A 25831-nucleotide genomic window follows, 5' to 3' on the forward strand; every position below is an offset into this window, starting at 1 on the left:
TGGAAATCACTCAAAGTTTCTGTGAAATCGATGACCTTCCGTAAGAATTGTATAAATGTTGCTGGATAATCTAGAACGTAACTGTCTTTTCTCGCGAACTTCAAAAGTACGAAGACTAGTAACGGTAGTTTGCTTTGTAGTATAACAGTCTGTTTGACATATGTAAATCCATAATATCTTATCCATGAAGCATCGTGTTGGACAAAAGGTCCAGAACGTGCAGAAAATGGTTAATAGTCGGGAAAAGTCACGAAGGTGGCTGGCCGGACGTTTGGTGCCCATGAAATCAGCACAGACGAGAATGGAATAACGAAATAATGTTTGAATGAGCCCACGCGACGGTCTGAGCGCCCACGCTCGATACAACAGTGTAGCTCAGTTTCGTAAATCCTCAAATACTCTGCGTTTAATGCATTTCACTGAATAACGTTATTTCCATTAATATTTAGCATCGCCATCGATCTTGCGAATTCCTAAAGAACTTAGGTTAAATAAAATTACAATCGTCCTAAAGTTCTGCGAACTCTGGCGATTTTCCCGCTTAAATGGCATAATGATGCAGCGTAGTAGAGTGAGCCGTTCGATGTTCTAAAAGTCAAAAGATAGACAGAGAAAAAGATGAAGAGAGGGGAAGGGAGGTCCAACTTAACGGGTCTTTCTCAGTAGGTCGATACGTGCAGTAGTTGACACCGATTAGGACCTCGAAATACATACGCATATATCGGGGGAGTGTACATATGTATATAATCGACCTATAATGGAAGGCTGAACTTGAAAAAGGAGAACTTTGTTGAGCTGTAGACAGAACTTGGAACAACTTCGAATTCATATAGGGGAAGCAAAGCGAATGAAGATATAATTAAATTCTAAGCGATATACACGGTGCCATCAACCGAGATTGGCCACACATTAGCCGGAAGACAACGCACTACTTTTCAAAAGTTTATGTTACGCATTCCGCTTGAAAATCGCCTTATCTGGCTGAATATGGTGGTCTTTTGAAGCACGTGAAGTGCACCACTTAAGTAACAAGCTGTACCACTCACGCGTGTTTAAGATTGTGGTTTCAAGACGATTGCTTCGTGTTTCTAGTAGGTGGTCCTTTACATCTAAGTTGCACAAGGGAAGGTGAAACGTGGATTGGAAATTTATGAGATTATCTCCTTTTCAAATGCGACTCTTCTGTAACACGTTCCACGTTAAATTGTTTAGAATCGTGTTTTACATTGCACCGCTTTGTGCATGTTTTTCCAAGTCTTATTGCGCGTCTATGCGGTCATTGAAATCACCGAGGTACGCGTAATAAGCATTCACAAGCGAATTGTGAACGCTTGTGAATTTAAACAAGCATTGGTTATTGCCGTCAGTCAGTTGGTGCGTGAGCGTGGAAAATCTTTGACAAATGCAATTTCTCTTAGGCTGATCGTTAAGAGTTCATTGTATTCAGATGTTTGTATGGACGTGTTTACCTTCAATTTTTCTATTTTTCTATTTGAATTTACGCCTGACGTGTGCAGTCAATTGCATTAAACGTATCGTATGGATGCGAAGCATTCTTTTTTATTGAGTCTATAAGGATACTAAACGCAATATGCGAACACTCATGCGACTATAATCGTGACGATCGATGTAATCGAGGTAGCAAAATGCGCCATTCCCACCCGTAATAATTTTTATTTGATATGGTGGCATCGTTAAGCAACTCTCTTAACGATTCCATATCGATTTAGATGCCGATTTCTACTTCCATATACTTTTGCACTGCGAACGATAAAATAAGTCGCAATGATTGATATTTGCGTCATTAATTGTGGAGCCATAGGAACGCGTGCATGAAGGAAGGAATTATTTTATCGATAGAGTATTAATCTGCTTTTAATCCCCTAAGAATTAAAATATTCGCTTAAATTATTGGTTTCGAAAAAAATACATATACCTTTTCATAGCTTATAATGTTAGTATCGAATAAAAATATTAATCGATCGCAAAAGTACTAACTAGATGCGTCTAATTGAAAATCTAAAATATAGTCAAACTATTTTGTCGTAAATATCATTCTGACTAATTTCAATTTCTCTGATCGGTCATTCAGACTTATGTAGATTGTACCATTGACCATAAATTTCTGTATACGCTATGCCCGCGAAATATTTTCGATGTTCCAAACGTTGTGACATACAATATTTGCGTATAATTTTGTCGAATGGTTGACACTTTTCAAATATCGATGGAAATGCGAGGCTCGGTTACGCGAGCCGACGATGGTTAATGGCGTTGCTGCTAATCGATCGTGTCGACTCGTTTGGTCGTGTTATCGCAGGAATGCGCGTAAAGGCGCAGACCAGTACAACGTTACCGACATTACCGGTGAAAACGAGCCGGAGAAACCTTCCTCTATTTCTACCTTCGGTGTGCTGCGTTTCCGCGAACAAGTACATACCTGCTCTTTCTTGGTTACAAGGCCGATACTGCCGACTTTACAACCGTTCGTCTCTTCGATGCTTTACAAGCGTTGTCTTCCTGAACGATGGAATATGTCTATGAAATTTTTCACCTTATCTCCTTTTTCTCCTATTGTCAGAACGCAGAATATAACATGGCATAGCTCGACTTCAAGCATTTTGTAAATGGTATTTGTTAAAGCAATATACAAAAATACCGATTCTCGATCTTGCTCTCGATCTTGTAAAAAGACGCAACGATCATGTAGATGCTAAATCATTCGATCTACATTGCGTTCCGTAGCTCATGAGACACTTTGACGAGCGATAAAACGAACGACGCCGACAATTCGGATCCAATAAACCTCGATCTGCAGTTCGCGGTGTGTTCAAAGCGTAATTTGCAAACTCGACGTTCACTGGATTCGAATTAACTCGATTGAAATGTCGCCAGGACTCGGAGGACCACCGCGACGAAGAATGTGCTCAAGGCCGGTGATCGAGCACGACGGCGGAACTCTCCTCCCCCGTGGAAACAGGAAAAAATCTGGTGATCACGTTCGTGCGTCTCGTTTTACTGCAGAAAAACCAGTCGTTCGGTAGCGAGAAGAGACGAGAATGCATTCCGTTGCAAGGTTGTCGGCAGACAGGCAAACAAGGACGATTTCTTTCCACATCGTTGTCCTCAGCATCCTAATTCGAACGAGGAACAAAGCTCTGTTTGTTTTTTCTCTAATCTTTCCTCCAGCCCGTGGAAGGCTATGTCTCTCGTGACTCGAAAGCACGTGGCACGCGTACACCTCTCGCGATTTCCACGACTGACTATTGGTTGGCCGCTTTTTATCTCCTGTTCCACCTGCTGCCCGTTTAAGTACAATATACACGCAATCGTACTCGAGCACGATTACCAAAAGCCCACGGAAACGAACAGAACTTCCAAGAGAAAATGCCAACAATTTTCGTACCTTTTCTGCATCCAGCAACGTTTTCATTTTTGGCTCTGCATCTTGTTACTGTTGCGTATTTCCCGGTTTGGCTGGCGTTTTTCATGACTGCACTTTCAAAAACTCTTTACGTTTCTTCTCTGCTTTTTCGAAAAGACGTACAGATAGAAAATTTACAGAATTCTCAGCAGTATCGCGCGGTTCCAGGAAACGAATCGCAAAATTACAAATTCTTCTTGCGTACACGTCTCTTCTCGCGTAGGTTCGTAATATGGCGGCCAGCTGGTCAGATCTTGCTTCGTAGGCAATAGAGCTATCACCGAAAAGTGCACAAGCAAATGCAAGAAAGGGAAAGAACTGCTAGCTGTTGGTATTTTAGCCCAAATGTACTGCACGTTCTCCACTTCTATTTAGAATTACGTGCACATGTTCCTTTGAAGTAAAAGCAATATTTAGGAAGGTATCTTTGATGCTTCATAAAGCATTTTCCCTCGAACCCGAGTAACTCCGCGTACATTTACCGTGCTGACAAATTACATATTACCTTGCATTCGGCTGCGTATAAATATTCATTCATGACAGCAAGGCAAAAACTCCAAAAGCGCCGAGTCGCGTAAAATTTGGGTCGTTCACGCCCATCCCGGTCAACTTATCTCGAAACGTCTCTTCCATTCGAAGCGTCGAAAGCTTTAGGCCGAGAGAAAAGTATTCGGTCGAGCAATAAAACTTTATCGACGCGAAGGTTTTAACCTGCGTGTCATTAAACCTGGTATTAACTTTGTCCGATATCGAATTGAGCGAACTGCATGTATATGTAATTTCGTTTAATCAATGTCTCAGCGGCCAAGAAAAAATGAGGGGGGCATAAAATCATCTTCGAGAAGCTTTATCTTTCGTATTGCGCACGCCAATTGCAACAAAACCTTTTCTTCGTAAAGTTGTCGGATGTTTTTTGACACCTATGAATCGTTTATCTCAAAGAAAAATATTCCCCTAGTTTTACGATACAAGAGATGGCGAATCTCTGGAAGTATCCCATTGCCAAATTTTCCAAAGGTTCTTGAAATTTGCTCATTTCTTCTAATGTTAGTTCTGCATATTAAACGTCAAACAATATCGGTCGGATGGTCAAGCAAAGATTAAGGTATCCGTGCTGAACAGTCCCCGCAGCACAAGTAGGCCCCCCTTCCTTTCAGGGGCCAGCCGAGAGGCCTCTGTGTGCACCTGTGCAGGTTGAGAGGTGTTGTGTTTTCACCTGGCAGTTCAACCTACAATCGCGAGCAAGAAGGTTCCGCAGCCGCGATCCTCTCGCGTTCCATGCCCACGACGAGACGTCGCGCCTCAAACTCGTTTCCCGGTTTTATTTTGTTTAATCGGTCCTTGAACTTGCTCGTTAAATTAACGAGACATGGTGAAAAAAGATTACGAGGAAAACTAGAAGAAGGCCGATTCGATTTGGTGTTTCGAATAGGAAATGATGTCGTGACAAAGAAACGGGATAATATTTGGTCAATGGCAAGCAGAAATTGTTAAAATAACTTGCAAAGAAAGAAAGATCCGATGAGAAGCTTTTCTCAAGACAATAGTGACTGGAGGAATAACGAGGGTTCCGATTCCACCGCAGAATCTCGGTGATCAATTAATTCGATTAGTGGTTTCTTTCATGGAGCCGGCTTCGTAGAAGTTTCCAAGCGACGAGAAGCAGGATTTCTCCGTGATAGCGAATGAAATCGAAGTCTGGTGAAATTAGTCGCAAGAACGTTGTGTACCGCTTTATTAAGGGAACATATCGCGTCGGTTTAGCTCCATCCGTGATACAGGATATGCGTAATTTATCAGTGTTTGTGGAAAAATCTTGATCGTCTGAGAAAAAAAATTGATTACGCTTCGAGCAAGACATCATCCCATTGCGGACATAATCCGAAAGGTATTCCTTTCCAGGAAGTGGTTCATTATCAACAGCCAGAATGGACACCGTGCTGGAGAAGATGGGCAAGATAAATCTGGTAATATTCTTGTGATAAATGTTGTAATATTTATATAAATGATTAATCGAACAAGCAAGACAACTCTACGAATGTGTAAAAAATACAGTCTCGTTTTCAAATTCGACATTGAAAATCGTTTTAATCTGGAAACTGCGCTTGGAATTCCTTTGCGCTTGTGCTCCTATGTAAGTCTTCTACTGTTTTTGCTCTCATTTCCGCAGCTAGCCGGAAACGTAAAGTTCTATAGATGATCTTGGATTGTGGTTCTTACACCGTGAAAAATCACTTGGCATACCACAAATCGATGCTCACTTCCGTCAATTAAAAGTTACCTGTTCGCCTGGTAGGGACTGACAACTCGATGATAATCGTGTTTCAACTAGATTAATAAACAACCGTACGAATCGTGATATCGTCGTAGAAATTACATATTGAGTTTTACCGTTCATAGGAAAATCACTCCGCACCATAATCGTATATGCAAACGTATGTAGTTATCCGTGTCGGTGATCGCGTTATATGTCTTTTTTCGGAACCATTCTGGTCAGCTTGGACGCAACTTGACTAGATGTTTAGCGATTACCTCGTTACGATCGACTGGTTTAAGTCTGGCTCGATCGTTTTTGCCGGCGGGATCGCCAGGGGCTCGCTTCGATAGTTGCATATTCCAACCCAAAGCTTGTGGATTCCTGCTACAACCACTGAATCACCCGCAGCAATAACTAAATTGCTATGAACTACCATGCTAAAAATCTTGCGTCTCTTGCGACGTTGTCGTATACATGGCATAACAGTTTTTCTTGAAAATTTCGAAAGCGTCCACGTTAATGAATCGCGAAGATTGAAAATCCATCGTTTGACGATCTTGGACACATTTTGCTCTACATTATTGTCGTAAATCGTGCGTTGCGGAATCTCGATGTGGTTTAATCGCCCTTAGAATGGCGATTTGCGCGAGCAATTTTCTTTTTTCGTTACATTTATAGAAGCAGATTATGGAAATCGTAATCGAAAGGAGAAATCCTACTCGCGATTCTCTGGCTCTGATTATTAACAATGGGGCGACTGATATCGAAAGAGAGACTATGAGAATCTCTTACGATCCTCATAAATAAGTGAAAACGCAAACTAAACCTTAGGAGAAGATACGATAGACGAAGTATTGTGTACTCATTTCCTCGTTATAGAGATATATCGATTTACGTCGCTCAGATATAATGTCTCTGTCGAATCTGCTATGGTTACGGTAATTAAATCTCGCAAAACACGAGACTAATTAGCACTAAGTAAGTCAACTAATGTTATCGTCTCGTCTTTTCTCTCAATTTATAAGAATGCTTGAAGCAACGAGGAAGAAGCGATATTTTCGTTAAGGTACATTCACCATCGCACGCATCCGCGACTAATTAAAAATTATACAAGCAGATAAAAAAAGAAGCCCGCATCTAAACGGTTCCTTGTGCAAGTCGTTGCGTACGTTGCGCATCTATTCGCATTCTGTGCACGCATCCGAGTGCAAATTATGTATGTATATGTATATATACTTTGCGCCAGGCCGTTGTCCTTGCCTAATGATTCGACCAATTTTACTCAGAATTATATTTTAGTACAGAAGTCCAATTTCCGATTTTTCTCAGACTCTGAAATATTCCTGTCTTCGATGAGGGAACACTGTGAAATTTGCAGGGCGAGATGTCGAGTCGAAAGTGTTCCCAGGTATCTCCATATATGGAAAAGCAATCGAGCATGGTGAAACGTATGTAACAATGGTCGCTGAAAAGTAGCTGAATTATCGGTTTCGTTCTTTCTCCCGGTCGAACAGGTGTCTCTCTTTAGCCCGAACTCTCACCGAAGATATTCGGCGAGTGAAACTTTTTGGGTGCCCTCCCTTATCGGCGCCGATTGATCGATGCGTTCCATATCCGGAACGGGTATCGCAATCACTTAACATAGTAGAAGAATAGGTTCCTTAGACCTCGCTTTCTCCCTGTTTTGCACACGATCCTTCTGGAGTGGACACCGGGAATTCTTACTTAGAAATGAGAGAACAATCCGTGTTTTACTTCCTGAAGAGAAACGGAATTTTGTTGCGTGTTTATTTTATCAAAGGGAATCCAATCGAATTCTTGAATGGAGTCTGGCCTAGTTTGTTCGTATTCTAATCGTAACAGGAAGGAATTCGTGGCTTTCCGTCGTAAAAACTTAATCAGATACAAGTGTTGGTTTTATTGTGCCGGTTGTTACAAACCGACGTTCGTTTTTATGGGTTATGAGATGAAACGTTCAATTAAAAGTGAACAGCAATAAAAAGACTTAATAAAAAGGCTTAATAAAGAGTCCTTTGTTTCCTGGCGTAGAAAGATCAATCAATTTGAAATTTATCGATTTGACTATTTTAACGCGTAAACAGCGCTCACACAGATAGAAATAAATATTCCACTAGGCTAATAGCTGTCTATGGAAACAGTTACTGAAATTACCATTTCAGAAACAAACTTTCACATGCAAATGCCATTCGAAAATATCTTATTACGAATCCCTAAACATGTTTTCCTTGAGGAACGAAACGAAACTATGTACCTTGGTTGAATAGATTTAAATTCCAAAATCTTTCACTGGAACATTTTTTCCCATCAACATCAACATGGTCACCATTTTAAGTTATCTTTGACATCTCTCACACACATCGTAGTCCAGTTAAAAAATGCGGTGCAAAGATATCTGGTGGTGTCTGTAGATCGATCACCGAAGCTATCAAATTCAGGCTAGACTCAAACATTCTGGTTCGTTTTCTTTCCAAGCATCTCGTAAATCATCGGATTTATGTTCCTTCCTGGCGTTGGAAAGCTGCTTTTAGACTTTCCACAAATTGTTACAATTTTGATCCTACGATTTCTTCTGTACACTTCTATGAATGTGGCAAATTTCCGTATCTCGAATTATAATCGACTGCGTTTTTTAATTACTTCAGCAAACCTTGAATTGCTGCAAAATTGCAGCAATCATAACACGATTAACACGACGATGACGAGACTAAGGAGGATCTTAGCTCTATTAAGTCGTACTTAGGTATCTTTTGTTCTCCTTTTCTGAAAATGTACATCCTCGAACGCGTGTATCGAGCGCAATAAGAGTAATCTCGTGCAGCCTGTCTCACGAAGCCGTTCGCAATTAACATTCTCGAATGATGCACGAGGCGATCTACGATGACAAATCACGCGAGAGTGTTTAACGTCGAGATTTCTAGTGGCGGGAGGTCATGAAGAATAGCTACCGAGACCGGATAACCGGTGCCGTGAGATTCGAAGCTCGTTTTGCTATTCCCTCGTCCTCTTTCTGTCCGATTAGCTCAGCTTGTTTAATAGAAATATTAGGAAATGCGAATTAATGATCGAACAAATGAAAACTCGCTATATTCATATAGATTCTATCTTTTATCTTCTTTGAGGCGAAAGCCCCGTTTTTTGAAGACTTATATCTCAATCATTGCAGCATGCAAATGTTGACGCTTGCCTTATTTTCACTGATAAATTATCGTGTCAGCGACGATGGCTTCTTGCAATTTTATCCTCCTAGGCATCACGTGAATCACGTTGCAATCGGTTCGAGATACATAGACACATCCGTTTAATAACCCGATTCGAAGCTGCTCTCAACTCTTTGTGCATCGTCCTATCTAAATATAAATCAACATATGAAATACTACGCGGCTCTCCCGGCTCCGATCGAAATTAGAATCTTCAGACCAGCGAGTTTCTCTTCTAAGGTTAATGTCATAATTGCGCGCGTGATACATAATCAAAAGGCATTCCTTAATCGACTGTTTTCTAAGCTCTTAAATCAGCATTGAAATTCACGGTGGAACGTATAAATTTCGGTCGAAGCGACGTAATCGCGAGATAACTGTTTGATAACACGTTCCCAATTAATCGATACCGCTTTATCGATACAATATTATAAATGATATCGAAATGAAATAAATTCCCAGCGTCACGCGTTCTATTTTCGTAAGAGACGACAAAGTCCAAATGGCTCTAGTGTTCGATTTCATTCATTTACACGAAAATTCTTGTTCGAGTTTTTTGAATTCCAACGTGTTCCTCCGCTAGATGGAATCTACTTCCCAGAAGCCGTGTATATTTTTGGCAACGATCAAAGGAACGAGGGAGAAGAAGAGAAAATGGCCGTGGAAACTCTGTTTCCAGTCAACTGTTAGACATTTCGTGCGCGAATCCAATTTTCAATCTGGCTGACATACATTTCTCGCCATTGTTCATAACTGTACATCGTTCGATCAATTTAAATAGGTTAGGCTACGAGTTTTTAGATATTAGATTCTCCACGCTGAATCTAGAAAACCAAAGAAAGAGTTGAACGGTTCAATGAGCGTTGTACTCTTATACGACGCCTTTTTCTCCAATGAAACTCAGCTATCACATTCGTATAGCTGCTCCTTTATTTAACGAAATAAGATAGAAGATCGGCTCTATCGCTTGCGTCGTTTTGCTTAAGAAGTATATTTAATTAAACCTTTTAACTTTTCGTTCAGTCATCTCTGCGTTCACTTGAGTAAAATGTACAAGTTGACCGCATTTCTCGAATATCCCTGTATATTTATTTTATCAATGTAAATATTCTTTATTTTCAACGTAAACTCACCACGGCACTACCAAGATTTCCCACTACCAGTTAATGGTAATAGTTGTAATAACAAAGTCATGGATTCCATGATTGCCCTCGTTTCTTCGAATCGAAGAGGCGATGATTACCACGTGTCCCATGCATCGATTCACGCGAGACGAAACTCGAAAGTTTACCTGTGCTCCGCACGCAGAGGCCTCATTTTATGCGGGCCGAAACGACCATTGACAGAACCCGCGCTTTCGAGGCACCTTTTATCCAGGATGCGATTTATACTACGGTGAAAATCTGTCCGATTCTATGGCCCACTCAACGACATTTCTCGTATCCGGACGATTAATGAAGCGCAGAATTAATCGGCGCCTTTCAAATGCCATCGATTACATGACCGTTCGTCATTCATTTCACGATTTTCTTTCGTCCAATCGACTATTCGAGCATGATTTCCTTCAGAAATTGCGATTGCAAAACTCATTGCACCACTGACGCGATTATGTAAACAAATTGGGTCTCATCTTCGATATATTCTTCCAACAATCCGTTCTTGGATTTCACTTCGTTTAGATCGAATGTCTACTCTGATATTTGTACATGATTGAGTTATTCTGTCAAATCAAATATAATTTACATTTCTGAATCGGGCAATAGTTAATGCTGTACAATCGTGTCGCAATTTGAGAACCACTGATCTATTTGTATTTACAGTTGCGAATCTGTAACCCGTGACAGGCTGGCGTGTCTTGGTGTCTTACGAGGAAACGATTTAGGCGTAGATTAAATCGTGCAACCTTGCTGAGTCTGTTCACGAAAGTATGTATCGTAAATATTGTCTTCGGCAAACTATCAGTTATCGAAGAATTCCCATTACATACGTATTACATATCCGTGCCAGTAAGTCTTCCTCAAACGGAGCAGTTAGCAGGTTAGTCCGTCGATATTTTTTCCATTTCTTCGATCGACCCGCATTCCGATAGAAACGCGAACTACGACGCGAAACGAAAGCGATTTCTATGACGGAAGAATCGAGTCCATCGGTGACATAGAATTTCCACAAAGGGTTCCGCTCGAGGGAAGATGAATTTCGCAAAGCAGATAATGTTGCACGTCACGAAACGTTGCCACGATACTCGACCATCGTGAGTAGCCGCATACTCGCGAACGACGGTTATGTGTGTACAACATTCTCGTTACACGAGGCTCCAGCTAACGGCTCATAGAAGGTTACAATTACCTCGGGCAACAGCTGTTCCATGAAATAAAGGGAACGATGCTGTCCTCGGCTACATGGTAACGTCTATGCGTCACACGCAGACCTGCTGAATTAATTGAGAAAACCTAGCTGCATCCTCGAGCCTAACCGGAGTTTATGCTTTCCAAGAGAAAGGTATTAAGGTGTAGATGTTCGTATTCGTCGTTGAATGATATCGTGAAAATACAATAACGAGGATAATCGGCACAGCCATAAATTTCCACGACAGTGTGAAAAATAGCTGCGACTATAGAAGCTACATTTTTTTTAGATCATCGATACGCAATAAAGTAAGAGTGAAAAGAGGCTGAATTTCGAGCGACTCGGCGTCTCGAGTTTCTCCATTGATGTTTTCCCAACGTCTGGGCATATTTTGCTGGGACGCGCAGTTGGCATAGCACGTGATAACAGAGATAAGGTTGTACCATTTGCTGAAAACGATCAGTCAAACTCAATAATCAGTTGTCGCTTCTTATCTTTCACTATGTTACTATTCCAAATTTTACAAAGGTACATCGCAGGCATACCTTCTGTCGAAGAATTCCAGACATTAATTTTGCTTCTGTACAATGGTCGTTTATCAATACTTTTTGACGAAGGAGACCGCAAACATATTCATATATACCTGCACGATAACCCACTAGCAAAAATTACCGGCGTTCTTTATTTTTCCGTGCGTGGCGATAAGAAATTCGACGGTACGATAAGAGGGACTTCGTTGACTCGACCTCGTTGTCGGCTCGAGACTCTTCGGCTCATCAGCCAAGAGGCAGTCTCGCCGGCGCTCTGATGCGCCCATACTTTGAACGTGCAAAAGTGAAATTCGCGAGTAATTGCGCTCTCCATTACGATCAGTACCGTGTCGTCGCCTTCGGCCTTCCTATCCTTCGTTGGAGAAATAAAAGTGTTATCATCGAATCAGCCGCATGTCGTCCACTAACCAACACGAGGAAATTGAGCCCTGTCCGGAACCCGGACAGGACGGTTGGACCTCGAGATTCTTTTCAGTAGGTGTTCGTGAAGTGAATTTATGTTGGGATAATTACCGGTGTATAGAATAAATCTGTGACTGTGTTAGGTACTTTTAGAATTTGAAAAAATGTCGTAATTACGACGAGGAATAGAATGAATTTTTGCGTAACACGAATGACAAATCAATCATCGCATCGTTACGACGCTGTCATACAAGAGCTGCATTACGTTCGGGTTCCGTAACAAGTTGCCCTACCTGTTCTTTTTATAACGTTTGGTACCGTAGGAATTCATATTGGACAAAAGCGAGTGAAAGGCAATGTTTTTCGTTTTAGACAGGCGCGTCTTTACGACGAAACGCGATTCCTAAAGCTCGTAAGTCCGATCTTTTAGGAAACTTCTTTGTCCGAATATCGATTGGAAAATTTAGTATCGTGACATTTTATCGGCGAATCGATTAAGTGATTGGGACGTTTTCTGACTTGCAGAGGATTCCGAGCTGTCCAGTGAAGAGTCCACAGCCCTTGAAGGAATTCGTGGGTCGCTGCCAGACGATGCCATCGCGGGTGAAAAAGTCTTTCTGCGGTTGCCTTCAGGTAAGAACGAGAGTTGCTACAATTAGAAACTTCATCCAACCAAACAAGTCTTTACAGCAATTATGAGTTACCCTATAATTTGTCCGAGTTTGCCGATGCGCTGTCTATCGGCTGGCCGAACAAAAATTATATGTGTTTCGTTTCATATTTTCTCGGCGAAACGCGTACGATCGATAAGAACTTTTCTCCAATTTATAAGCGTAACGAATCTTTCGTTAATTCTACTTAACCATTCTGCAAACGGTACTATTATTACGGCGCAAATATTTGCAAATAAAAACAATCGGAAAATAGAAGCATAACGAAACGCTTGAACGAGAACAATTAGTGGATCGCGGCGGGCGAGAATCGATTTCGTGCCTACCGCAAATGCCGTTCCGCATTCTATTCGCTCGAATCGGTAACTAGCAAACGAGAACTGATTACCTGAACTTCTACGAAGCATATTGTCATTAGGAAGTAGTTGCGTAAGTCAAGGTAGAATAGTTTGAACGAGAACAAAATACACGTAGAGACGGCGCTTTTCCGAAGAGTCGAAACGATGCTAAGTCGCGTCAAGATGACTCGTTTGGATCGGTCGAATTCCCGTACGAGCAGAGAGATGATGCCGTATTAAATCATCGTGCCAGGCACACACCCATAAATGCAAAGCATTCTCGGATGACATCTGCAATGCAAAAGCAACACGTGTGCGTTGCCAGCGCGTGTTCGAGTCGTCGAGATTCCCAGACTTTTTGATCCCGAAAGGGAACGTTCTCGACCGTGTCCGTATAATTTCACTGGGATTTCTATTTGGTCGAGGAGAGACCGGTTACTTTCTTCGTTCCGTAAACAGCTCGTGACACCGTCTAAAGAAACTTCAAATCGCGATAAGCATATAATCGGATTAATCGCATACGCGAATCTAAGCTATAATTTTGATACGAAACTTAGGAATTGGTCGAAGGAGAAAGGCGAATCGGTATCGGAATCGAAAGTGTTGAAGATTGGATCATTAGCAAAGTTCGATGCTTCTTCTTTGCATTCTGGACGAGCATGCAATTATGGCATATACATGAGTTATAAATCGGTCACGATCTCTTCTGAACCGGAAAGCCGCCGGAAGTGCTGCTAAAAATTAGATGCTGAAACGATTCCTTGCGTTACTCGATGCGTTCAACGCGCGAGATGTTCTATTATGTTCAGATCGACGAATCTCATTACGTTGTGATGCAACATAAATTCGTATAATTCTTATTGCTATGTAAGAATGAACGATCATAAATAAAAAATGTTGCTTTTATTCTGTCGTTGAGAATTTTTGCTATTCTGTGTGAGCTGCAACGACAAATGACGTTGTAAATCTGACAAGAAGGATTTCCAATAAATCCTGACACCAATGCTTCCATGTGAAATCAAAACTATACATTTCCCTGTCTCCGTTAAGTGATAAATAATTCAGTGGTCATCGCAAGGTGGGCGCGAATCAACGACGAAAAATATGTGCAATGTCTGTTCAAAATACTTTGAACGAGAGATCGCATTGTCACGAACCGGTGCATCTTCTTCATACAAATTATCCAGACATCCTGGGTCTTTGACTGCGTGGCCCGTGACGGTACAGATGTCCCCCTCGATAAAGGAAATTCAACTTCCTTTTGAGAATCGATGAAGCTTGAAGATGACCACTTTCGAATGCACTTTGATCGATTAAAAAGTGGTTTCTTCTTGTGACAAGAAGATCGCGCGGTGATGATGCTTTATAGTTAAGAGGTATCTTCCAAGCTAAAATAGAAAGGAAAGAAGATTGCAATACGAAATATATTGTCAATATTGTTTATTGCTGCACTACTAAACTTTACGTCTCTACGTTTCTTTAAAGTAAAACTATTAAATTCTTTTTATTCCTTCATCTACTTGCAATGTCTTGACAAAATTGACACGTAACTTTTTTGGGCGATAGAAAGACGTGACGACCGAAGTTGTAGTCGAAGATAGTAAACTTTCTCATGCATTTATATCGCCTCTTTGACACGGTACAACGGTCAACGTAATTAACTTTGAACGCAAGAGCGACAGCGACGATGACCAATTGATTAAACGCAGGACCCAAATCGTTGTAATAAAAAGAAACGCATCGACCTCAATCTTGTGAAACAATCCGCGTCTTTTTCATCTTATATTCCTATATTAAATACCAGCGAGAGATTTTTCAGATATCACAATTGCGATAAGTAGGATCGATAACTCGATAGCATATATCGTCGACAACTGACGAACTCATTCATAGTTTATGTCTTAATTTAATAATGGACGCCTTATTCAAGGCACTGGTTTTTCGGTTCATAAATGCTCATACTGTAGAAAGCAAAGAGGAAGCTTGGCTCAAAGTTAATAGCTCAGAAAGTGTATGGTATTCTCGTTTTTCGACGATTCTTCCATATCCATAGATCCACATTCGAGAACACTTCTTTCGTATTTCACGAACGACCATAACATCGTTGTTCCTTGGAGTCGAGTAAAAAAAAAAAAAAAAAAGAGAAACGTGTGTCTACTTCCAGGAGGAATCCATCGCGATTCCCATCCAGTCGTCCTTGAGGGAATCCTATGACCCGTAGATTCCATTATGCCGATCAACCCTGTTCAGCGGTTCCGTAGTACTACAGGGCGTGTCCAGAGAGGAAAAGGAGTCTGATACTCTACGGTGAACATAATCGTATTTCCAGCATCCTCGCAGGTTCTGTAGTCGTTTTTTCAAGCGGCAGATCTGTCGAACGAGAGATCCGATGGAATGCGCCATAGAAGGTAGCAAGCGGCGCGTTGGAAAGTCTACAAACGATCGGTATCGCGTGTGACTGGTGGAACACAGCGTTCTTTACGTGTTTCGCGGCGACGCTTTCAATTATCGACGATACTGGAATTTATTACATATATATACGCTTACCGCGGTGCTAACGGAAGCGTAAGAAACGATGAAAACGCGCTCTTCACCGGGCTTTTTCTTAGGGGATCATTGGACTCGGATGCCTGTTGCTCGATTTGCATGTCTCAACGTTGTTCATTTTGACGTCTCGGATCCTTCGCTATTCGTCGATCGTACTAACAATTTTATCGCTCATTCTTCTTACCGTTCAAGTCGTCTACTTCTGATTGCCTCTAAAGTTATATGCAGTGGATGACGCGCGACGAAGGCGAACGTAAACGCATCGGGAAAATGTTTCTTAAAATTCTTTCGTATCTTTCGTATCTTCGTTCCTTCCACGTTTGCAAAATGGTAGGCTACCCAAGTCATTTTCTCTGTTTCAAATGCTACAAGTTTTTGATTCGTTTCTAGACAATTTTCTACTCTTCTGTAACGTTTTGAAGAATTCGACCACATTTTTCGGTTTTACGACGCTTAAATTACCTTTGTAAGCAACCCCACGACCGCGATGTTTAGATCGGCATTTCTCGCGCGAACTTCGAGGCTGTAGAGTAGTCGAACGAGAGAGTATCGTCTGTTCCGCGACGTATAAGCATCATTTGACAAGAAATTCAGTTCGTAGAATCGCTTCAAGATCTATTCGCGGCGAGAAACGGAAAAAATTATGCTAATGCCGGCGGGTTTGACGCGATCACGTCCCAGGGGATTTCTTGCCAGGCTTCCGAGCCACTTCAACCTCATCGGTTTATTGCGAACTCGACGCTTCCGAAGAAGCGTATGTGCTATCCGCAGAGAGCAACTCGATTGCCGACGTTGTTTCCCATCGCCCATCTGTTCCATTTGCTTCGAAGCTTCTGCAATTTCTTCAAGATGCAGAATAGAATACGGGCGTAATGACTTTCTTTCGCGATCTTTCGAAATTACATCACGATTGTTCGAACGATTCTGAATCTTTTTTTTTAAAACTTATAGCATTTGCAAACTAATCCGCGCCGTATATTGACTTTATTCTCCTCTCCGACCACAACGAGTAATTTTTTTCTGGGCTATCGTGTGTTACAAAAAGTATCTATCGACGATGAAACTAGTTTTCAACGAGTATTAGCACGTGATCATGCTACGAGACCTATAAAGAGTAGACAGTATGCCATATCTGCAAATCTCATTGCGCTTAATTTCCGTGTTACGTTGACAACCTACTCGCCCACGCGGGCGTGGGTGTCCTTAAACCTGAAACGATCTGCGCGAGAGGTACTTTTACGTGTTCCCTTTCCACCGGAAGGCAACCCGTACAGTGAAACAAAAACAGAATCTATAGATCTCCTTGCCAAGTGCAATGCCAGTAAATTCGAATCAATTGGTTCGACGTGCTTAGGTGGTGAGTTACATTCCAAGGTTCATCTAAGGTTAGATCCCTGGAAATTGCAAGGAAGTTATCATCGAGACGAGTTCGTGACACGAGCGCGTATAATATTTCGCTTTCGTTTCAAGCCGACCGATTATAAATCACATCGCGTGCAGCCGATGAATACGTGGTTGCGCTAAATCGGGTCACTTTATACAGTTATAACGTTGCTTCCAAGATCGTGCCTCGGATTACGCCTGTTATCAAGCTACAACAGAGAGATGCCGGAGGAAAAATATGCTTATGAGAAGGTAGGACGCGGAACTGCATTCAGCGGTCGTTTGCGTTCCGTACAACGTCAGGTTATATTTTATAATCATCTTCTCAACATAGTGCAATAACAAAGTTTATTACGTGCGGACGTTGAACACGTGGTCGTTTACGAGCAGGGTGGTGATCGATACTGGGATTCGCGTTGATGTCGGACTTTCCAGCGATCGGCCGAGATCTTTCACCCAGAGCGTCGTTCGTAATCATGACACATCACATTCTTTAAACCTATCTTCTGTTTGACCAAAGACAACGTAGTTGATAAAGATTTTATAGCAAACCATGATTTACGATATATGTCTTCCAATTTGAAAATTAAGTTTAAAGAAGTTCGTAAAGAAAATCGTTTTGTTAGTAAGAATAAAATTTGTGATACGAAGGAGTTTAACGAAGTTTGTCGCAGGTTACCGCGTGTTTTCTCAGCAGTTCTCAAACGATAAATCTACTTACGTGTGAACACCGTATGAACCACGTTGCTCAAAGCGGAGAAACCCTAGCCAAGCGATACATTACCATCTCGATTTTTCGCCGAGGAATCTATCCATGTTATTTACTCGACGCATTCGTCACGGTGGATAGACTTTCGTCCTACGAGGAAGGTGGCCGTTGGAGGGAGTCTGTCGCGTAAACTCGACGAATCCAGCTCCGAACTGGCTGACCTCCTTCGCCTTTTTGCGCTGAAACTCACGTGTGCGTGCCGGCAGGCGGTCGCGTGTCACGCTTTATGGCATCTCCTCTTATTTCGCGTTCACGTGCTAGTATCGCGCGTGAACGCGCCGCGAGCGTTAACCTGAAACGAATTGAGGGATGCTGGATGTTGTAAGCGACTTTTGAGGTAATTGAGCGTTGGACGATCGGGAAATTGGTTAGGAGCGGATTGGGAAAATTTCGATTGTTATATTGAGAAAATTCTTCTTAGAATAAAAACCGAGTAATTATTTCTGCTATCTACACGATAAATCTATACATTTCTACAGCAATGCGGAATTGACTATGTAAACTATGGTGCAAATAGTTTGACGATGCTCTTGTCAACAGACTGTTAACACTGCTAATATTCTTAGTTTCTCGCACTGACTATTATCTTAACACAGTTCTTCCTATCGCTTCGTGATAACGGTCAAACACAACGAATATGTGAAAAATACATCACGCGAACCATAAGCTTGCTCGAAGTTGCTCAGCGAACGATAAATATTTTAAATGGCACGCATATTCTCGGTCGTAGCATGATGTTTGCGAAGAATAAATCGACGGCCTGGTACGTGAATATAGGTAATTTCCTAGTCACGTGTGAAAGTACCTTAGGAATCCAGTGCCTGAGCCGGTCCCCTGACCTTTGCTGCCTCTGGTTCTGACTGCTCGAGCCAAGCGAGAGAGGCACGAGAATGGTACAGTGCACGAAGTTAATGGTCCTTCGAGGATCGCAAATACAGGTTGAACTGGACCACAGTATAACTCGAACATCGTAATAATTTGATAAATATAGCATACCATTAATGTGTATCGAAGTTCATGACAATATTTTTATACAAAATATTTGATACAAGTTCGATATAAAAGGCGTCTCGTGTTTGATCGTCGATCACGCACACTGTACACATGTAAAGTTGGTTCACAGCGGCATCTCGACGAGCAGCCAACTCCGCGATTTAATGCCGAGGCTCGTCTTCAATAAGGTCAAGACCTGGTTACATACCCTCGATCGTCTTCGTTCCCAATCGGTTTTCACGGAAAGTCAAAAATATCTGGCGATGTTTAAACGAAACAGGTCGAACCCAATTCCGTGACATTTTTCTCAATTTTTAGCATTTCCTGTGCGATTATTAAAATAACGTCTCCATGAAATCCTTCCGCGTTGAGCGGCAACGAAGTAACAATTGCTTCCCCGTTTTATTGCTCCTTTCATCATCATCATCATCATCATCATCTTCATCTTCATCATCTTGCCTCTCGTATCCTGCAAAAACAAGCCTGCAGGGAAACCAAATGATTATCTATGAAAGCAGCGGTTGCAACAGCTGACTGAAAATATGGCTATGTTTCTTCTACATACAGGATGACGAGCCACCGGAAATCACGTATTGCGTTGTGGAGCACACGGGTACGCTCACGCTTCAAGCAATGACGCCCACCCTGCCGATGCCTGCCGAGGAAGAACTGAACAAGATGTTCCTCGAATTGGTCGACGAGTTGGACCTGACCCAGGCCAACCGACAGGCGGTTCTGGCACTTCCGGCGAACAAAAAGTGGCAGATATATTGCTCCAGGAAAGGTAACGGCACGCTTGAGAATGGTGGACTCAGAACTACAGATCTGAGCGGGGATCCCGAGGATTATATCAACAGACTGAAGACGATAGCTAGTGTAATTATTTCGTGATTTTTCATGTGTGAACATTTCATTGTTAACTAATGAATTAATATTTATGTTAACGAAGAACTTATTAATTTCAGAGTCCCTTTCCCGAAGAGGGCGAAGAAGTTTCGAATCAGATGCGACAAACCGAAGCCCTAAAGACCGCTTTGAGGACGCAGCCGCATAGTTTCGTGCTCAGGTTTATAGAACTCGATGGATTGAATGCTCTGTTACAAGTTCTTGGAACTATGGACGCGGAGGCAGCTAACAGCAACCTTCATACAAGTGTGATAGGGTGTTTGAAGGCGTTGATGAACAATTCGGTAGGATTAGGTTGTAATAATTGATCACTGAACACTTTTAAGCGAGAAGTTCTATCGAAATTCTAATCGTCTTTGCAGAATGGAAGAGCACACGTACTGGCGCACCCTACTGCCATCAATACGATATCCCAGTCGCTGGCGACTGAAAACATCAAGACGAAGATATCCGTTCTCGAAATTCTGGGCGCTGTTTGCCTGGTTCCAGGTGGTCATCGAAAAGTCTTGGAAGCTATGCTACATTTCCAGCAGTATCATTCCGAACGAACACGTTTCCAAAGTATTATAAACGATTTGGATAAGAACTTCGGTATCTACAAAGACAATCTGTCTCTGAAGACGGCGATCATGTCGTTCATTAACGCGGTGTTGAATTATGGACCAGGTCAAGTGACTTTGGAGTTTAGGTTACACCTAAGATACGAATTATTGATGCTCGGTATTCAACCGATTATCGAAAAGCTTAGAAAATATGAAAATGAGACGTTAGATAGGCATTTGGATTTCTTTGAAATGGTGAGAAACGAAGACGAGAAGGAATTGGCGAGGAAGTTCGAAAAGGAACACGTGGACACGAAGAGCGCTACGGCGATGTTCGATTTATTGAGGAGAAAGCTCAGTCATACCGCTGCGTATCCTCATTTGTTGAGTCTTTTGGAACACTGTCTTCTATTACCTCGTAAGATATCTTCTTTTCACTTACTCGTACTACTCGCTTGAAAAGGAAGATGTTTATCTGTTATTTCTCTATTACTTCCAGTCGATTATGGCTCCCATCCTCAACACTGGCTACTGTTCGATCGGATCGTGCAACAAATCGTTCTCCAGTCAGAAGGAAATGATACAGGTGTCACAAGGAATCCCGACGTCGCGCCGATTGAGATCAACGTGAAGGAAATTGTTCATTTGCTCGCAAAGGAAGAAGAACTCGTCGCGGCCAGGAAGAAGGCAGAGGAGTTGGAGCGAGAAAATTCCGACATGTCGAGTAGACTAGCCAAGAAGGAACAAGAGTTAGATCTAAGAACACAAGAGAAAGTAATTTATCGTCTTGTCTTGCCAAATTGAGATCGTTGTCCGCTCTTGTTCTCATCCGTGACCTGACCTACCTTTCTAGGAAGATATAGAGGCCAGCTTGGCAAGGGTGAAAGAACGCCTCGAGAAGGAGACGTCGATGCATATAGAGACGAAGCAGAGGATTTCGGAATTGCAAGACAACGTCGAGACGCTATCTCGACAGATAAACAACGAGAAATCGGAGAGGAAGAGGCTGGAACAATTGGTAGCTTCCGGAAGCTTACCGGACGATGCGAAAGCGACAATTAAAATCGTCGAGGACGAGGTTCTTGAGAAGGTTGAAGCCAAACCAATGCCACCCCCGCCCCCGCCTCCGCCCTTGGCACCTCCACCACCTCCTTGCCTAATGCCCGCAGCTCCTCCTCCGATGAAGGTAGGATAACCTTTGATCTTTAACAGTTGCCAACTTTCTCAGTCACCGCAGTACATTGAATAATGAAAAGAATTAAACGTATCCAGGTGGAGATAATCAAGAATGTTCCTCAACCGAGCAATCCCTTGAAGTCCTTTAATTGGTCGAAGATACCGGAGCAAAAGTTGCAAGGCACTATATGGTCGGAACTCGATGACACGAAGTTATATAACGTCATGGATCTAGAATCGATCGATAAAATCTTTTGCGCTTATCAAAAGAACGGAGTGTCCGCGGAGGGTTCGATCGAAGATCTGCGAACCCTAGGAAAGAACAAGAAGACCATGTCAGTGATTGATTCGAGGAGAGCTCAGAACTGCACGATTTTGTTGTCGAAGTTGAAAATGTCCGACAACGAGATCACTAGAACCATCCTCTCTATGGACCAACAGAATATTCTGCACATAGACATGGTTGAACAACTATTGAAGTATATCCCATCGTCTGAAGAAGCTGCTCTTTTAGACATACATCAGAAAGAGCTTCAGAACAGGGCCGATTGTTTCTTATACCAAATATCCAAGTACGTAGATCTATATCTCCTATCGTTGATCCTTTCTTTTCTAGAAATAACGTTTTTGTCGATGCATACCAAACGTTTAATCGAATATTTATGACAAACGAAACAAACGGAGTATCGTATATACGTTGCGCTGGTATAAAACTTGATCAGATAATACTCGGTGACATTCTAAAAAGATATTTCCTGATATCCACGTTTCAGAGTGCCGCATTACGAGCAAAGATTACGATCTCTTCACTACAAAAAGAAATTCGCTGCCAGCATTGCGGAATTGACACCGAGAATGCGTGCGGTGCTCGAAGCTAGTCGACAGGTGGCCAGGTCCCGGCGACTTAGAAAGCTCCTGGAATTGGTCTTAGCTCTAGGGAATTACGTAAATCGCGGAAACGCTCGCGGGAATGCCTGCGGTTTCCGCTTAGCTTCCTTGAATCGTCTAGTCGATACCAAGTCTTCTTGCTCCAAAGGCACGACTTTGCTGCACTATTTGGTTCAAATCCTTGAGTCTAGGTTTAGAGAGGTGTTGGATATCGAGGAGGATATGCCTCATGTTCGAACCGCAGCTAGAGTTAGCATGGCTGATCTGCAGAAAGAGGTGGCTAATTTAAAAAATGGTCTTCAGGACGTTCAAAGGGAAATAGGTATGCTTCGTAATTGCCTTGATTAATACTATTAGGTCGTACGAAAAGTTTCTTTCTTTTTATAAGAAAATAATGGACGCACAACATTTTTCGTTTTATTTTATTTTATCGAATTACGTATGACCCATTTTATTCTCCCAAAATAAAGATCACAACGATCGACAGATTAGGTTTCGTGTTTGTATAAAGATGCGCCGTTGTAAAAGACGTGTCTGTAAAAGAAAGACACTTTTCGGACAACCTAACGTTATGTTTTACGATTGCTTTAATTTTATCGACTTTTTATTAGAATTCCACCGTGGTCAGTCTCAAGTACTTCAAGGAGACATGTTCTTACCAGCAATGAGAGATTTCCAGGCACAGGCTACATGTAGGTTAGCGGAAGCGGAGGATCTGTTCCAAGATATGAAGACCAGAGTAAGTTTCCAGACTGGTTGTATACAATTGCCAAGTTTTCTTTCACCCATTGACTGAAATTTCTGCGAATAGTTTGACCGAGCAGTGAGGCTGTTTGGCGAAGATTCAGCAGGCGTGCAGCCAGACGAGTTCTTTGGCATTTTTGAAAACTTCCTACAGGCGTTAGCTGAAGCCAGACAAGACGTGGAAAATATGAGGAAGAAGATAGAGGAAGAAGAACGAAGAGCAAAGCAAGAACAAGAGGTACGTAAAATGCGAGATACTCGCGTTGTATTTCTTCTGCGCTAATCCTTGAGTAATCCTATTCTTTGAAACAATTTATATTAGCTTCGGAAGAGGACAATGGAAAGAAAGAATTCTCGCGAGGGAATATTGAACAGTATCTCCTTGAGCAAAAAGAACGAAGCCAATAGCAATGGACAGAACGACAATAAGGGTGAATTCGATGACTTGATATCGGCTCTTCGAACCGGCGACGTTTTCGGAGAGGATATCGCGAAATTTAAAAGATCAAAGCGCAGACCAGTGACTCCGAGCGGCCAAGAATCGCGAAGACACAGCGCTCACAGAGAAGATTCCAGGGAAAGACATTGAAATCTTTTCTGGAATTGCTAGTGACGTTAACGTCGTTCGAATCATTTTACGATTTAAACAATATGTGATAGAAAGGAAACATGAATGTTGCGTTGAAGGAAATCAATTCCCCTGTAGGAATAAAGGAGAGAATCGAAATAACGGATACGGATTAAGTACGAAACGTGTAAATAGAATAACAAAATGAAGACTACGAAACTTTTACTTTTCGTAAATTCCTTCATCGATTACGTAGTATTATCTTCGGATGTAATTCCTCTTTAATTCATTATCTCTAAAGTCTTCCTAATTCACCGATCGTAATTCGTTTGGTGCATTATGTTCCGTGAAGTTTGTTCGATCATAAATTCGGAAAATTGTATACACCTTATATTCTTAATCGAATCTCATATTTTGTTTTTGCAGTTATTCCTGCACATATCTGACACTGTGTTCGATGTTGCGTAAGAAATACGACAAAGAAATATCCAGGAATACGAAATCGTGTGAGAACGCGATCTTTAAATTGACAAGACCAAAGCGTCGTACGATTAACGATGCTTTAGCGCACTCAATTTCGATACTTTCTCTTTTTTTACACAATGATAACCAAATAGAATTTTGTGTTTTTATCATCGTATACGACGATTAAAATTAAGCGACATTGCATAAAAATTGCAAAATCGAAAAACTGAGCGAACGCAAGTTTGTACATTGTTAAAAAGCGTTTGTGTTACGAGTCAGGCAAGGGTATCACGCGATAATTTTCTGTATATAGTCATTATGCGTTTGTTCATTAAGGTAGTCCGCGTTTAACGGCAGTGATTTGCAAAACTTCGACGAAAGAACATCGTAGCGATCGGAACAAGGAGAGGTAACGAACAGAGAGAAAACGCAACGCGATCCTAAGAACGATAGACCTGTTACAATTTTGAAAAGACTTCGATTTTCATACGTCGACGAATATTCTTACCGAAATTTTCGATGCTTTTTGAGAACAGCGTGTTCTTTTTATATACTGAGAAACATACCAGAGAGGGCCATTGCATACTTGCAACTCTATTTCAGCCTCGGGAAACCTACAAGTCTGATTTTGTATTTTAGAAAAGGACCTAATAATTAATTAGATTATTTAGAAGCTCGTTAATAATTGCCGAGTCGTTGATGGAATTCGTGTTAGTTTTCGATGTGTAGACCAGAGAAGGCGAAACGATTAGACAAGAGTTCGTTGTATAGCAGTCGATGTTTTGTAAGCTTTTGTATTTTTGTAAATATTCAGTATCGATGTCCTATTCTTGTCGATGGCGGCAGCCCGATAATATATTACTGCGTCCTTAATGTCACATGTATTAATATATATATATATAAAATATACCGAATAAACGTGAAATTCAAATCTTCACTAGCACTTTTTTATCTTAATTTTTTTTTTTATTGGTCAGATAAAGGTTTTATTGATCAATAAAGGTTCTTTTATTTGAAACAGCTTCCAATTTTCGTTCGTTAAATATTTCAGTCTTTTTCTTTTCTTTTTTCGATATTAATCTTCCGTGATTCAAAAAATACCGGTTGCCGATAAATTACCGACGGGTAAAGAGTGAACTTCAATAGGATGTCCGCAGGACAAGCATAATACCGATTTCCCTGCACTTCTATAGATGTCGTCATGTTATCGAATACGAAGCATATGCAAATAATTTTCTACGAATTGTTACTATCTATACGACACCTGTAAATTATTATTTTATGTACGCTTAGTTAGAAACTGATTTTTGTGACGAAGTACGGATTTTTATTTCGAATAACACTCGTCAAATTTTGGAATAGAAGAATCCACGTTAAATGTGGCAAAGAAAAAAAAGAAAGAAAAGCGAAAGAAAGAGAACCAAGCAAATAAAATAAAAATAAATTCAATACTAAATCCTAACCATATTAACGATGTTCGGGCATTCGTTAAAAATTTAGGCCGCTGACTTATTTTTATATCGCTCTGTCTAAATTCAAACTGCGCGATAATTAATAAACTTTTAATTATTTTTTCGCGTCAAAGGACTTTCTATATCGGGTGCCATTACCGTCAGAAGAAAAATTTCACAATACATCGAAGC

At 41.4% G+C, this 25831-nt stretch overlaps 1 protein-coding gene across 6 annotated transcripts in view; it reads left to right on the forward strand.

Moving 5' to 3' along the window:
* The window catches only part of LOC100746211 (disheveled-associated activator of morphogenesis 1), a 43466-nt gene extending 18341 nt beyond the window's left edge, over window positions 1–25125 (forward strand). For 3 of the 6 annotated variants that reach the window (XM_012382205.3, XM_012382203.3, XM_012382204.3), the window contains exons 2-12: window positions 12724–12831; window positions 19467–19775; window positions 19865–20089; window positions 20168–20765; window positions 20847–21121; window positions 21201–21533; window positions 21620–22095; window positions 22297–22733; window positions 23023–23150; window positions 23223–23393; window positions 23478–25125. In XM_012382205.3, coding sequence (XP_012237628.1) covers window positions 12790–12831; window positions 19467–19775; window positions 19865–20089; window positions 20168–20765; window positions 20847–21121; window positions 21201–21533; window positions 21620–22095; window positions 22297–22733; window positions 23023–23150; window positions 23223–23393; window positions 23478–23744 — 3261 coding nt within the window. In that variant the 5' untranslated portion in view covers window positions 12724–12789 and the 3' untranslated portion in view covers window positions 23745–25125. Of the gene's footprint in view, window positions 1–5368; window positions 5392–10800; window positions 10937–11993; window positions 12271–12723; window positions 12832–19466; window positions 19776–19864; window positions 20090–20167; window positions 20766–20846; window positions 21122–21200; window positions 21534–21619; window positions 22096–22296; window positions 22734–23022; window positions 23151–23222; window positions 23394–23477 lie in introns of those variants that run through there. The other 3 variants (XM_024365680.2, XM_012382202.3, XM_003487240.4) reach the window with 3 other exon arrangements.
* Window positions 25126–25831: the final 706 nt, after the last annotated feature.

This window comes from Bombus impatiens, unplaced genomic scaffold (genome assembly GCF_000188095.3).
Source record: "Bombus impatiens unplaced genomic scaffold, BIMP_2.2 scf_0146, whole genome shotgun sequence".
Lineage (NCBI taxonomy): Eukaryota > Metazoa > Arthropoda > Insecta > Hymenoptera > Apidae > Bombus > Bombus impatiens.